General features: G+C 40.7%; 1 protein-coding gene and 1 long non-coding RNA gene across 12 annotated transcripts in view; one reads left to right on the top strand and one right to left on the bottom strand.

The window, feature by feature from the left end:
- Nucleotides 1-3,192, bottom strand: part of NUF2 (NUF2 component of NDC80 kinetochore complex) — a 40,307-nt gene extending 37,115 nt beyond the window's left edge. The window contains exons 1-2 of one of the 11 annotated variants that reach the window (XM_069547456.1): nucleotides 2,869-3,133; nucleotides 1,448-1,653 (exon numbers count right to left, since the gene is read on the bottom strand). Coding sequence is in view for 1 of the 11 variants with exons in the window: in XM_069547430.1 (XP_069403531.1) it covers nucleotides 1,448-1,450 (3 nt within the window). In the remaining 10 variants the exon portion in view is untranslated. Of the gene's footprint in view, nucleotides 1-1,447; nucleotides 1,654-2,731 lie in introns of all 11 variants that reach the window. The other 10 variants (XM_069547430.1, XM_069547434.1, XM_069547487.1 and 7 more) reach the window with 10 other exon arrangements.
- A 5-nt stretch (nucleotides 3,193-3,197) lies between these two features.
- On the top strand, nucleotides 3,198-8,942 carry LOC138417393 (uncharacterized). Its single transcript, XR_011248103.1, has 3 exons — nucleotides 3,198-3,464; nucleotides 6,650-6,766; nucleotides 8,379-8,942. It is a non-coding gene; the product is annotated as an uncharacterized lncRNA (long non-coding RNA).
- The last annotated feature ends 6,996 nt before the right edge of the window (nucleotides 8,943-15,938 follow it).

Below are 15,938 nucleotides of genomic sequence, written 5' to 3'. Positions count from 1 at the left end.
CGACACCATGGATTGTAGCCCACCAGGCTCTTCTGACCATGGAATTCTCCAGGCAAGAATACTGAAGTGGCTTGCCATTCCCTTCTCCGGGGGATCTTCCTGACCCAGGGATTGAACACAGGTCACCTGCACTGCAGGTAGATTCTTTACCGTCTGAGCCACCAGGGAAGCCTATGAATAGCTGTAACTGGCAGGAACTCAAATCACCAGAGTGAGAACTTGAAAAACAAAATAACAAAAACACCACTCCCTACAAGGTCCTTCAATAGTGAAATATTCGCACCTGTGTTCTCCTAGAGCAGTTGTTCTCACAAGTTTGGAGACACTTTTGCTTGTCTGCACTAGACTGAGGATGCTACTGGAATCTAGTGGGTAGTAGGCCCAGCAAGCTGCTAAACACCCTGAAAAGTGATTGACAAATAACTTCCCAGTTCTGCTTAAACATTTGAAACATCACAGAATTCACTGTCTCAAGGCAACTTTTTGTCCACCTTAGTGTGGCTCTAATAATCAGATAATTCTTTCTCATACTATACAGAAATCAGTTTGTTATAACTCATCTTCTGGTCCTACTTCTTGTCACTGCAGCTAAATAGAATTTATTAATCCTCAGTCACATGACTCCACTTTCAAAAATGTGAAGAAAGCTATCCTATCTCTCTGCTTAGTCCTCTCTGATCTAAAGTAAGTATAGTTTAAGAATAGCCACTCCATTTATGACTGTTTTAGAAACTATCATTCTACTCACTTTCCTCTAAAACTACTTCACGGAGTCTTCTTAAAATGTAATGCTCAAACTGAACCTAACACTCCAGATATGGTCTGATTACGGTGGAATATCAATAGAGTTGGCAATAGTCACTGCTGATCTCATGCTATTATAACACTTACTGACAAACGTGTGTGTGTGTGTGTGTGTGTGTGTGTGTGTGTGTTTGACTCCAAGTCCCAGAACTTTTTCAACGTAGCCCACTTCTCCATGACTTCTTATATGACTTTGTAGTCCACAAGCCAGGACTTCTCCATGCTCTTTTTACATAACTGATTATTTGAACCTTAAGGATTTGTATTTCCTATGACTGAATTCCCCATTATTCCTATTTCATACTATTGAATTTCATAATGCAAACATTTCCTATCATTCCAATTTCCTATTATTGAATTTCATAATTCCAGACTTTCCTTCTATCAGTTCAGTTCAGTTCAGTTGCTCAGTCGTGTCTGACTCTTTGCGACCCCATGAATCGCAGCATGCCAGGCCTCCCTGTCCATCACCAACTCCCAGAGATCACACAAACTCATGTGCGTCGAGCCGGTGATGCCATCCAACCATCTCATCCTCTGTCAACCCCTTCTCCTCCTGCCCCTAATCCCTCCCAGCATCAGGGTCTTTTCCAATGAGTCTACTCCACGTGAGGTGGCCAAAGTATTGGAGTTTCAGCCTCACCATCAGTCCTTCCAATGAACACGCAGGACTGATCTTCAGGATAGACTGGCTGGATCTCCTTGCAGTCCAAGGGACTCTCAAGAGTCTTCTCCAACACCACAGTTCAAAAGCATCAACTCTTCGGCGCTCAGCTTTCTTCACAGTCCAACTCTTACTGTCAGAATCTTTTTGTATCCAGCTTCTGACACCTCACATGTTATATGTCCCTTTTAACATAAATATGCATTCTATATTTTCATCTAAGTCATAGATTTAAAAATCATTGCCCAAAGAAAGACAGCAAAAAAGTCAATTTTCCAAAACAAACTATTAATATATCTGGATCAGAGATTATTCCAATAGAGAAAGAGGTGCAAAATACAATATCTTCATAATTATTATCACACATCTCTACCTTCTAAAACTTGTGCACTTTGCCATCAAGTTAATCTGCATAGAACAACAAATGCATCAGGTAACATCTTTACAAAAATAATTACTTGCCCTGCCCATCATATCAAATTCAAATGTTTCTGCTTGGCTTTAAAAACTTCTATAATTTAATAACCTAATAAATTTTCTGTTACAAGTTAGTCTCTTCCAGGACATTTCCCAAACTTCCAATGTTTCCCTTTGAAACCATCTCTCCTATCTAACTTCTATTTTCTTTGATAGTACAAATTCAGTTCCAATTTATTCACGAGTATGTGGAGAGGGAGGGAGAACGGAATAGGGAGGAGAGGGAGAGAAAAAGACAGGTGAAGAGGCCTTCCAATCCAGTTTGAGCTCTCTGGTGAAATAAAGTATATAAATGACCTAATATGTAAAGTAGCAGGTCATTTACTGCTAATCACCTCTCGGTGTCCCATTATCTGCAACACCACAAACCAGCGCACAGTAGGTTCATTTTTCTAAAACAAACTACATCGTGGAAATCAGAAGGCCAGGGAGCCGATGCTAAACAAAGAGAAAAGAGTCCCAACCCCCAAAAAATTAAAAGTTTCCCGAAGTTATTCAGGGAAAAATGATCGCGCCATGCACGCAAAGCGCTATATATACATCGCCCTCTTCCTCTGACTTTTGGATTAAGCATGATATTTCTAATATCACACCGCAGCATGACGAGCTGCGGTCCAGTGGATCGCAAAGAACACGACCTGGCGACTGAACAACAACATGATATTTTAGCCTTTCGATTTTTGGTTTTGACTTTGGTTAAGCGATGTGTGAGTAACGGAAATTTATGACACCATCTGGAACCCCATTAGCTTCTAAATAAATCGGTTAAAAATATAGAAATACAACCTTCAACTGACCAACTGGACTGCAAGTTTCTTCTCGAGTAATCTTTGCTGTACCAGACGGCAGATATTCGTTTCGTAGGAAATGAGTTCAGATTGTTTTGGGGACTAAAATCTAACGAAAACGACCTATGCGCTCACCCGCAGCACCCAAAGGCGGGCTTCTGCAGCCTCCTCCCCAGCGACGCGTGGAACGAAAACAGTCAGGCCCGTGGCTCCAGAGCGAGAAAGCACACACTGTCTCCCGGACTCCGTCCACGCGCGTCTCTTTGCTCTCACCTACCGCAGCAGCCGCCCACAGGACAGCGGCGAGTCCGTGGAGCAGCTACACGCAAAGTCAAAGGTCAGCAAACATCGACCGTTGTCAATTTTCAAACCAGCCGCCTCCCCCTGGAAGTCCCTCCCCGTTCCGCCCCGCCCACTTCCTGCGCTCCAGCCGCGCCGGGTACCGGCTGGGCTCAATATGCTTAGAGCGGTTGGCGCTGGAGTTGCGAGAGAGAACGCTGGGCTCTAGGCGGAACTATTTTTCGCGGAGTTGACGATCAGTCGGAACTTCTGCAGGAAGTGACAGAGCCGCGGTTTGGGGAAGTAGTCCGGCGTTGCCGCGGAATTCCCGAGGTCCATGGACGTGTTTGGCTTTGGAGATGTAGAGCGAAAATGAATAGAGGGTTTCTGGAGACTTAAGCTAAGCTCAGGGTAAGAAGGAAAGGAGGACTTGGGGCTGTCAGTGGGGCAAGGTAAGTCATAGAGACTCAGAGTGATAATAATGTTGATGTTTTTTGAGCAGAGCCCCCGGGTTCTGTGTTGGATGCTTACAGGTATTATCTCTTTTCAGTTCAGTTCAGTCGCTCAGTCATGTCTGACTCTTTGCGACCCCATGGACTGCAGCACGCCAGGCTTCCCTGTCCATCACTAACTCCCCGAGCTTGCTGAAACTCATGTCCATTGAGTCGGTGATGCCATCCAACCATCCCACCCGCTGTCGTCCTCTTCTGCCTTCAATCTTTCCCAGCATCAGGGTCTTTTCCAACGAGTCAGTTCTTCGCCTCAGGTGGCCAAAGTATTGGAGTTTCAGCTTCAGCATCAGTCCTTCCAATGAACACCCAGGACTGATACCATTTAGGATGGACTGGTTGGATCTCCTTGCAGTCCAAGGGACTCTCACCCTCGCAGTTCGAAAGCTTCAATTCTTCGGCGCTCAGCTTGCTTTATAGTCCAACTCTTATATCCATACATGACTACTGGAAAAACCTTAGCTTTTATTAGACAGACCTTTGTCAGAAAAATAATGTCTCTGCTTTTTAATATGTTGTCTAGGTTGGTAATAGCTTTTCTTCCAAGGAGCAAGTGTCTTTTAATTTCATGGCTGCTGTCACCATCTCCAGTGATTTTGGAGCCTCCAAAAGTAAAGTCTGTCACTGTTTCTGTTGTTACCCCATCTATTTGCCATGAAGTGATGGGGCTGGATGCCATGATAGTTTTTTGAATGTGAGTTTTAAGCCAGCTTTTCACTCTCTCCTCTTTCACTTTCATCAGGAGGCTCTTTAGTTCTTCACTTTCTGCCATAAGGGTGGTGTCCTCTGCATATCTGAGATTAATGATATTTCTCCCGGCAGTCTTGATTCCAGCTTGTGCTTCATCCAGCTCTGCATCTCACATGATGTACTGTGCATATAAGTTAAATAAGCAGGGTGACAATATACAGCTTTAACGTATTCCTTTCCCAGTTTGGAACCAGTCTGTTCCATGTCCCTTTCTAACTGTTGCTTCCTGACTTGCATACAGATTTCTCAGGAGGCAGATAAGGTGGTCTGGTATTTCCATCTCTTATTTTCCATAGTTTTTTGTGATCCACAATATCTCTTTTAGGATTCATTAAAAAGGGAAAAGGGGCTAATAGATACCATCATCAACTTAGGGGTTAATTCAGGGAAATTATGCCACCGAAAGCTATGTGCAGAAGTTCGTGCGTGCATGCTAAGTCACTTCAGTTGCATCCAACTCTTTGTGACCCTATGGACTGTAGCCCACCAGGATCCTCTGTCCATGGCATTTTGCAAGCAAGAATAATGGAGTGGGTTGCTAGTTCCTACTCCCATGTAGGATAGAATCCTGGTCTTTTCTTCTGCCTCCCTTCTTTCATGCTGCCACAAGAGCCAGGCACTGCCAGTGCCTTCCAACACTGAACTGTTCCCTGAACACACATGTCCCTCAGTGAGTTGGATTCTATAGTTGATGCCTGAACGAGGGGCAGGCGCCTCATACCTAGTCACAAATCAAGGCCGTGCAGCAGAAGATGGGACGATAGGATGGCTTAGTTGTCGGGGAGAATGGGGGACAACCATTTAGTTTTATTATGTATTGGGACACTGGAAGATATAATAGAACTTGCATCGGACTGCAGGGTACAGTATTAATTAGTGAGGGTGATGTACTGGTTAGGAAATCTGCACTGAATCAAGTGAAGAATAATGCTGGAAAGATTGTATTGACAGTAGACACAAATTCTTGTACTTTGTTGTATGGGGGAGTAAAGGCTCTACCTATTAATATAGAAATTTATGCTGATTTGAAGTAAAAGTGCATTTCATATTCAGTAGTTTAGGGCTTTCTTTTCCCCTTTATGTCCATTTACTGATGTCATTCTCAAAAGTCTGAATCTAATAAAACTCAAAAATTAGTTAGGAAATAGATTTTTTTAAAACATTGAGTCTGGAAAAAAGAGACCTTTCTCATTGGCACTTGCCAAATCAAGCTGATTACTTGTGAATGCACGTAACTCCACTAGGCCATATCTTCTTAGAAACAGAGAAAAGGAATATAGTTAGCAGTAAAGGCTGAGAGCTCAGATCTTGAGTCAGAAGAAGCTGGCTTTAAATCCCTCATTACACTGCTTACCATCTATGTGGACTCACACAGCTTGCTTAACCTAACTAAACTGGTTTCTGCATTTTTAAAATAGCTATAATATCTGATTTATAGGGTGTCATGAAGGTTAGATTTATTCATGTAAAGTATTTGGCAGAATAATTATTAATATTACTAGTTATTTTGACTATTATTATTTATACACTGTCTCAGTAAAATATCCTGCAAACCATACGGAGAGAGAAAAATGAGGTAAAAGAAGAGCAGAATGATGGTATTTATAGGCTAATAATTGTGTATTTGGGGGATAATTTTACTGTAGATATGGCAGGTTGGTAGTTTATTAGAATTAAAGTTAAGAAAAAACTAATAGGTATTTATTCAGGTTGTCTTGATTATAAGGGTAGATCTGACTTTTCAACATTTAGTTGTCTGTTACTGGTCATTGTGGAGTAGAAGGCAGAACATCAGAAATACAGAAATCCCAACCTAGACTGTCTAGAGTTTTGTCATCATTCATAAAGACATTAACTACCGCAGAAAATTAGATTCCATTACTCTTTGTGGCTGCAACATCTTTCTCCCCTGCACCTATATACCCTCACATGGTCCATATGTGCTCTTATATTTCATTTTCCCTCTCAGCCCTCCTGCCATTACCTTCCTTCCCAGCCTAGACCGCATGATTTATCAATATCCAGATGCCCTGTGTTTCCTTGCCTCAGACCCCAGTGCCTGTCAAGACCTTAATCCTGAATCTGTCCCACAAATCTCCAGCTGAGCACCTTGGAGGAAATAACACAAAATGACATACAGCAGATTCTTGGTCTGCAGCTTCAGCTTACTCCAGTTCTTGACACTCCTTTATCATTTGTCAGCTCCCAGTCTTATAACTTTCAGTGATAACTACCTCCTCCTTCCTCAGCTTCCAACTTCTTTTTTTATTGACTAGAGTTGTCTAAATGGTATTTTTCAAGCACTTAACACACATTCACATGTGCCTGCAATTTTTATGCCAGTTCCTTTTTTAGTTCGTGTTCTTTTTCTGTTCTAGATTGCGCTTGAGGTCCCAGATGACAGACCTGTAAAGACTGAGAGACCTTTGGCTGACAAGACGGGATGCTCAGTGAGGCCGTCACAGCCTGCAACTAGGACTTCGTCTTTAACTCAGGTGGTGTTCCTGTGGTAGCTAGTGCTTTTGGTTAAACTTTTTTAATCTCTTTTTAAGTGACAAGATTTCCAGATTGCTTCTACTTTTTTTTAGTGGGTTAGTAAGGATGAAAAATTGATTCACTTGGTCTAGTGTGGTAGGAATAGGTGAATTACTAAGACTGGGTCTTATGCCCTCCTTGCCATCAAAGACCCACTGATTTGAGGATGGAGATTTCCTAGGGGCCACAAACATTTCCAGCAACCTTGTACCTAGTTAATTGAGAAAATACAAGTAACCTATCTTAACTTCCTGTCCACCCCACATTTATCTGCCTCTCTTATTGATCTTGGAAAATGAATAGCCCCCACTCTACCCGTGCTGTTGATCAGTGCTGCTTTCTAGACCCTCTGTTACCTCTGACACCTTTGATCAGACCCTTCTTGAAACCTAAATCCCTTTGCTCTTCTCCTGTTTGTTCTACTTATCTCATGCTTCTTAGGGGCTCTTTCTTTGTGTGTCCTTTAAATAGTATAAGTTTAAACCTTGATTTTTTTTTTCTCTTTTTCTGCATGAATATTCCCCTTCAGAGTACCATACATACTGATTGTTTTAAGCTATTTGCTTAAGGATCCTAAAAGTACTGCTATATCTGACTTCTTCCTTGAGACTCAGACTTTTATTTGCCTACTAGATAGATCTATTTGGGAGGTCTCATGAGGCATTCAGATTCTAATTTGTCCCTTCCTTTTATTCCAACTACCAGTCTATCTCACTGTTGCCTCCAGCCTTACAACCCTCACCTATATCCCCCAATTTGTCTTTTCAGTAGCAGCTGGAATGATCAGTCTTAAATGTAAATCTGACCATTTTACTGGTCTGTTTAAATGTCTACAACCCTCCCCCGCCCCCTGCCACCACCACCATCACCTACAAGATAAAGTCTACCTCCATAGCCTGTATCCTAGGACCTCCATAATCTCACCACTGTTTATATTTCCGCTATCATCTCCCATCACACCCATGTCCCATTCATGATGCTGTTTTACACTTACAGAACTTTCATATTCTCATTGACACTCTCTGGACTGTCTTGATTTTCTTTGTCTAACTCTTGCTTTCTTTACTTATTTTTCAGATGTCTTCTAAAAAGCCTTTCCCTAATCCACAGACTGAGCTAGTGACTTTCCTTGTGACTTTCTGAGTGTTGATTGATTTATCCAGAAAATACTTAGCCTCTTATTTTGTGCCAGACACTGAGCTATATATGGAAATATAATAATGAACAAGTAAATGTAGAAATCAATCTAATAATTGATGTGACAGAGCTTATATTCTCATAGGGAAGGGAAACACGAATTAAAAAAATGTGGTTCAGTCTGAATGGTCCCATGCTTGTGAATAGATAGGAATTAGCCAGGTTAAAGGCTGGAGGGCAAGATAGAGATAACCGTAAAGGCCCAGATGTGAGAGGAAAGCATAGTCCAGGAACAGAGATTCTAGATGCAGGGCTGGGGAAGTAAACAGGCCCAGATCATGAAGAGTATTGCTGATAATATTAAGGCATTTGACCTTCTTCCTAAAGATAATAGTAAGTTTGAAGGGTTTTAACATGATTAGGTTTGTATTTTAGGTGATGACTCTGGCTACTGTGAGAAAATGGAATTGAGGAGTGGCAAGACTAATGGAAGGAAAACCAGTTAGGCCATGATTGTAGTAATCCAAGCCAAGGAAAAGAAGATGGCAGCCTGTACTAGGGCTGCCAGTGTGGATGGAAATATAAATCCCAGAGGAATTCAGGAAGTAGAACTGGCAAGATTTGACAACTGAATTGGAAGGGCAGAGGTGAGAGAAATAAAGGGTAGAGTTCCATAAACAAGTTTTAGTGAAGACCCTGTTTGCTATCGTATGTTCACAGCCTGGAAGTTCTTAGACACTGTAGATGCTTGATAAATATCTGCTAAGTGAGAGTTTTCTGGCTTGAGCCTGGATAAATGGAATGCCGTTTTCTGATTTAGGAAATGTAGAGGTGAACTCACTGGGGGAGGTGGCTGATGATTGAGTTTTGGATGTGTCTAGCTCAAGATGCCTGTGGGAGATACACATGAAAATGGCAGATACAATGCAACTGGGAGAAATCTCAGAAATGTTCTTTGTATACTTTAAGAAAATAAAGGTTTATATTTTGTTGAAATGATCTGTTTTGTGTCTGTCTCCATTACTACACAGGACTGATTCTTTTTTTTTTTTACTTATTTTTCAGTTGGAGGAAGATTGCTTTACAATGTTGTGTTAGTTTCTACTGTACAACAACTTGAATCAGCCGTAATTATATATATATCACTTCCTTGGGCCTCCCTCCACCCCACTCCACCACCACCCCCATCCTGCCCCTTCAGGTTATCACAAAGCACCTGGCTGGGCTGTAAGGGCTGATTCTAAATGACTTGATTCCCTAGCACCTTACACCATGTCTGGCACAAACAGGGCACCCAGTCATTGTTGAACTGAACTACTCCGTTTTAAACATGGTACATCTAACAGGAGAAATTAATAGTAGTAGTCTCTGAGGAGGGAGACGGGCTCAAAAGATTTTATTGTATATATTTTGGTTCTTCATGCCTTTTCCCTCATTTGCTTATATTTCCTATGAAAAATAAAAATGATGAGAAGTGCTCAATTTGTATGAACTTTAAGCTGAAAACAATACTCCACCTATGATCTGATCAGGGTAGAATATTAATGCTATATGAAGTCATACTGTTAATAGCATTTTTTGACCACATCACATTATCAATTTGTCTACAAATTTGATGATCATATCATTGTTGCTGTTGTTCAGTTCATTTACATAAATAATATTTATTTATGTCTTAAAAAAAGTGAAATTATCAGCACATACTTCATATTAAGGGCATCAGGAAATCTTTGAAACTACGTATTGTGAGGTATAGTTAAAACTTATCAAGCCAAAGGAGTATGGTACTTTTATATCTGCCTAACAATTAATATGAGAGAAAACAGTGTGCGTCTTTGACCTGTCAGCTAACATTTATTGTTTGCTAACATTACAAGTAGTATCCAACAGGCAAAACCCTTTCTTTACAAGTGTTGGAATGTTCCTTTTACATCTTAACTGTAGTTAATTATGAATGAATATGTAATAATCCTTTTATATATTGTGAATTGGCATTTTAGTGTATAATTTTATTTAAAAGGTTGGGGTTCTAGGTGTACTGCTAAGTCACTTCAGTCATGTCCGACTCTGCGCAAGCCCGTAGATGGCAGCCCACCAGGCTCCCCCATCCCTGGGATTCTCCAGGCAAGAACACTGGAGTGGGTTGCCATTTCCTTCTCCAATGCATAAAAGTGAAAAGTGAAAGGGAAGTCGCTCAGTCGTGTCCGACCCTTAGCATGGACTGCAGCCTACCAGGCTCCTCCATCCGTGGGATTTTCCAGGCAAGAACACTGGAGTGGATTCCACTACAGATGCACTAATATTTAGAGGTAAATTCTAGTAGCATTTTTGTTTCCACAGCATATTCACTGGGTGGCGCTGTTGTATTAGTGTTGACCTTACACAATTTAGACGTTTTCATTTTCTTTTACATAAGTAAACAGTGATGAACATTGAACACAGTATTTATTCTAGGTGGAAAAGTTAGATTCTGAATTTGTTGGCTTTAAGATACATATTTAGAGTTCAGGCTTAAGACAAACAGCATTGAATTCAAAGTAGGTGTCTGTATTGCCTTTTAGTCATTCCAAATCTCTTAATCTACTTCATTCCTCATCTGTGTCCATCTTTATTAGTAGATTTGGGAACTGGGCTATACATTTGAGTTACTTTAAACAGTATCTTTGTTTTGGATTCAAATGAAATTTTTAGTCTGAAACGATAAAATATATGACCTTTGTTAATTTGTGATGAACTCTAAACCGGATGTAAGGAAGCAAACTTTTGGTATATTCAACTTTAACCTCCTAGTATCCTATCCTCAACTTTCACATCAACCTGTATTATTGTAACATAGCATAGAGAACCTTGGGCTTCCCTGGTGGCGCTGGTGGTAAAGAACTGGCTTGCCAATTCAGGAGACAAAAGAGTTGCTGGTTCAATCCCTGGGTTGGGAAGATCCCTTGGAGGAGGGCATGGCAACCCATGCCAGTATTCTTGCCTGGAGAATCCCATGGACAGAGAATCCTGGTGGGCTATGGTCCATAGGGTCTCAAAGAGTCAGACTTGACTGAAACAACTTAGTAGCAGCAGCAGAGAGCCTAAGAAATCAGGAGCCCATGCAAATTGAATATTGATAAAAATATTTGTCTAATGTGACTTTTTAAAATACGATTTTTATACTCTGGGTATTTCTGATTTTGGTATTGTAATATCCTATAGTGCTAACAGTTATTTCAAGGAAGTTTAAGAGATTCTTGGGGAGGAGGGCTAGGAAATGTGAACACTTATGTTAAAATTAATCATTTATAACAAATTTTGTAAAAGGAAGTTAAAAAATAGGACCAGTAATGACAGTATCAGAAAACTCTGGAGATAACTAGCTTTTTTTGTCAGAGTTTTAGTGTCACATTGTCATTCCAATAGATTCTTTTAGGCTAGTGATTTCTGTTATCTAGAGTAAATCTTCTAGTATGGACTTTATTTAATGAACTTTTAGAAGGAAATCACTTCTAAGTTCTCAACATCTTCTTTCCATAGCCCCTAATCTTATTTCTCTCAAAAAGAAGGCTGTATCTGTGTGTTTTATCAAAACATTTCTACATAAGTACTAGGTGCTGCTGCTAAGTCGCTTTAGTCGTGTCCGACTCTGTGCGACCCCATGGATTGCAGCCTACCAGGCTCCTCTGTCCATGGGATTTTCCAGGCAAGAGTACTGGAGTGGCTTGCCATTGCCTTCTCCTAAGTGCCAGGTAAGAGTATCTAATTTCGTCATTAGTATTTGAAAAAGTTACCCTTCAGTTTTCACTGACTGTTAAGCAGGCAACAGATAAACAAATTGATGTCTGAATGTTGTCCCTAGGATAACCCATTAAGACAATTTCCATTTATATACCTTTCGCATACAGCATTTAAATAATACTAGTTCACATTCATAGAATATATTCTAGGTGCTAGGTCCATGCATTTTCTCATTAATTCTCACAACTGCGTGAAGTAGTTTCCATTCCCATTTTTCAGATGTAAAACCAAAAACTTCAGTCACTTAAGAAAAACAATTTGTTTATAGTCATACATTTAGAAAAAGAGCCAAACTTTGAACCCATGTAGTCAGTCAAACAGTGGAAGCTGTCTTTAGCTACTCTACTGTACTGCCAAATCTCAAACCATTATAACTGGTCCAATGCATGAAAGTGAAAAGTGAAAGTGAAGTCACTCAGTAGTGTCTGACCCTCAGTGACCCCATGGACTGCAGCCTTCCAGGCTCCTCCGTCCATGGGATTTTCAAGGCAGGAGTACTGGAGTGGGGTGCCATTGCCTTCTCTGATTATAACTGGTAGGGGCAGTGTTAATTTTGTCACAGACCCCTTCTTGTGTTCCTCAGGTTGTGTCCCTGGGTCCTCCCAGGAAGGACTGTATGCCCAGATACCTTCCAGCCTTTATAATACTCACACACAAAAAACAGTGTTGTTTTTGACACTATCTACTTGGCATTAGTGCCAAAGCCCGCAAGTTAACAGGGAGCTCTCTCTCACAAGACTACTGCCCCTTCAGCAGCCAGTTGCAAGTCCCACATTGTTATCTGTACTTCTGACTGATGGACTATAAATTGGAGTTACCACAATTCCTTCCTCAGGTTTCAATAATTTGCTAGAATGACTCAGAACTCGGGGAAACAAGTCTACTGGTTTGTTACATGATAAAGGATATAAAGGAGTAGCTAGATGTGAGCTACATACGGCAAGGTCTTGAAGGGCCCCAAGCACAAGAGTTTCTGTCTCCATTGAGTTGGGGTGCTCCCTGGCACATGGATGTGTTCAACCCAGAAGCTTTCTGAACCCCACCCTTTCATCCTGCAGACATGATTGATTACTAACTCAGTCTCTAACCTCTCGCCTCTGGCCCCTCTCCAAAGAATGGGGATTGCAGCTAAATTTCCAAGCTTCTAATCATGGCTTGGTCTTTCTGGTGATCAGCCTTCATCCTGATGTTATCCAGGAGCGCACCATAAATTGCCTCAGAGCAAAAGATGCTCGTATTACCCAAGGTGTTATAGGTGCTCTGTGTTAGGAATTAGGGTCAAAGACCAATTATTGTAACAAAAGATATTCCTAGCACCTTTATCAGTTAGCAAATTACAAATTTTAGCAGTGCTAGCCAGGAGCCAGGGCCTAAAGTCAAATTTTCTATTATATCACAATAGCAGAGTAAGAAACTACAGTGTCCTTTTATCTGCTCATGTTTAGACTCACTATTTCAGTACTAGTGTGTTTCTCACATCATCCAGTCCACTTTTCTTATTTAACTTAACCTTCCACTACATGTATTTTATTTAAGTGTAGTTAATTTATAATGTGTTAATTTCTACTGTACAGAAAAATGACTCCGACTCAGTTATACATATGTGTGTGTGTGTATATATATATTCATATATACACTTTCCTTTTTATATTCTTTTCCTTTATGGGTTATCCCAAGACGTTGCTCTCTATGCTCTGCGGTAGGACCTTGTTGTCCATGCATTCATATGTAATGGTTTGCATCTACTGACTCCAAACTTCCATTCCATCACTCCCCCAATTCTCGGACCTGGCCTCACCCTTGGCAACCACAAGTCTGTTCTGTATGTCTGTGAGTCTTTTCTGTCTTTCACTGTCTTTTAAAACATACCCTCTGTTCTCATCAGACTGGTCTCCTCACCATAATCCCAGCTCCCATCACTGTCAGCCCTCAGTAGCTTATTTCCATCCTGGTGTATTTTGTTCCTTTTCCATTTAGGGTTCTCTTTTCCTCTATTTCCTGTCGAGCCAAATTGAATTCAGCTATCACTTCTTTCACCCATTCCTCACTTCCTGCTCTAGTCCACACAGATCTCTCTTTTATTTGTTCTCCTAGTATGTACCACATAGTAACATACCATGTTATAAGTTCTTAGATCATTCCATACAGGTAAATTTGATTATCTTAATTAAATTGCAAATACTCTTAAAGTCCTAAAATTACTCCCAAGTCCTAAAATTTCTTCTTTATACATCCTATAACAGTGAACTTTAGTTGGTCTATAAATATAGTCTGACACTGCACAATTGCACTCATCTCACATGCTAGTAAAGTAATGCTCAAAATTCTCCAAGCCAGGCTTCAGCAATACATGAACCGTGAACTTCCGGATGTTCAAGCTGGTTTTAGAAAAGGCAGAGGAACCAGAGATCAAATTGCCAACATCTGCTGGATCATGGAAAAAGCAAGAGAGTTCTAGAAAAACATCTATTTCTGCTTTCTTGACTGCCAAAGCCTTTGAATATGTGGATCACAATAAACTGGAAAATTCTGAGAGAGATGGGAATACCAGAACACCTGACCTGCCTCTTGAGAAATCTGTATGCAGGTCAGGAAGCAACAGTTAGAGCTGGACATGAAACAACAGACTGGTTCCAAATAGGAAAAGGAGTACGTCAAGGCTGTATATTGTCACCCTGCTTATTTAACTTATATACAGAGTACATCATGAGAAACACTGGACTGGAAGAAACACAAGCTGGAATCAAGATTGCTGGGAGAAATATCAATCACCTCAGATATGCAGATGACACCACCCTTATGGCAGAAAGTAAAGAGGAACTAAAATGTCTCTTGATGAAAGTGAAAGAGGAGAGTGAAAAAGTTGGTTTAAAGCTCAACATTCAGAAAACGAAGATCATGGCTTCAGGTCCCATCACTTCATGGGAAATAGATGGGGAAACAGGGGAAACAGTGGAAACAGTGTCAGACTTCATTTTTGGGGGCTCCAAAATCACTGCAGATGGTGATTGCAGCCATGAAATTAAAAGACACTTACTCCTTGGAAGAAAAGTTATGACCAACCTAGATAGTATATTCAAAAGCAGAGACATTACTTTGCCAACTAAGGTCTGTCTAGTCAAGGCTATGGTTTTTCCTGTGGTCATGTAGGGATGTGAGAGTTGGACTGTGAAGAAGGCTGAGCGCCGAAGAATTGACACTTTTGAACTGTGGTGTTGGAGAAGACTCTTGAGAGTCCCTTGGACTGCAAGGAGATCCAACCAGTCCATTCTGAAGGAGATCAGCCCTGGGATTTCCTTGGAGGGAATGATGCCAAAGCTGAAACTGCAGTACTTTGGCCACCTCATACGAAGAGTTGACTCATTGGAAAAGACTCTGAGGCTGAGAGGGATTGGGGGCAGGAGGAGAAGGGAATGACAGGTGATGAGATAGCTGGATGGCATCACTGACTGGATGGATGCGAGTCTGAGTGAACTCCAGGAGATGGTGATGGACAGGGAGGCCTGGTGTGCTGCGATTCATGGGGTCACAAAGAGTCGGACACGACTGAGTGACTGCACTGAGCTGATGGACCTATTTAGATCCCTGATAAAGTTTTATCAATTTAAATGAGAAAAATAAGACAATGTGAGTTTCTCATAAAGCTAGATTTATTTGGTTTAAAAATCAGCTTAATATTACATCATATCTTTTCTAAACTTTTTGGGTTGAATCACCTTTTTTTTCTAAGGTGACTGTAATAATAGATGGCTGTTTTCTAAATGTTCCTGTTCATCAAAGTACATAATTGTCAGTCCTGTGTCAGTACCTCACTTTTGCTTGTACTGCTTCAGATAATGCAAAAGTCAGAGCCTCACTGCCATCACATATGAATTTAATGATTTAGTTACTTTAATTCATGTTGCATGGCTCATTTATTCAAGTTTCAGTTGAGTACCAATTCAATTTAAAATGCATTAAATATTAAATACATTGAGTACATGCTGGTAAACACTGAAATGAGAGATTATTTTTATTCAGTTGTTGTCTGGCAGACCATGTTCTCTGGTAAAGTGATCTGAACTAAAGGTTAAGAATCACTCTCACAGAGAATTTTTTTTTTTTAATGTAGTTCAGTAGTCAAAACTATTTGTGATGGTGAACTTGTTTGAAATTCAAATTTTTGGACCCCCACCCTCAGACCCACAGAGTCAGGATCTCTGGGTTTAAGAATTT

Source organism: Ovis canadensis, chromosome 1 (genome assembly GCF_042477335.2).
Source record: "Ovis canadensis isolate MfBH-ARS-UI-01 breed Bighorn chromosome 1, ARS-UI_OviCan_v2, whole genome shotgun sequence".
In the NCBI taxonomy this organism is placed as follows: domain Eukaryota; kingdom Metazoa; phylum Chordata; class Mammalia; order Artiodactyla; family Bovidae; genus Ovis; species Ovis canadensis.
This window is presented reverse-complemented; position numbering and strand designations above follow the sequence as displayed.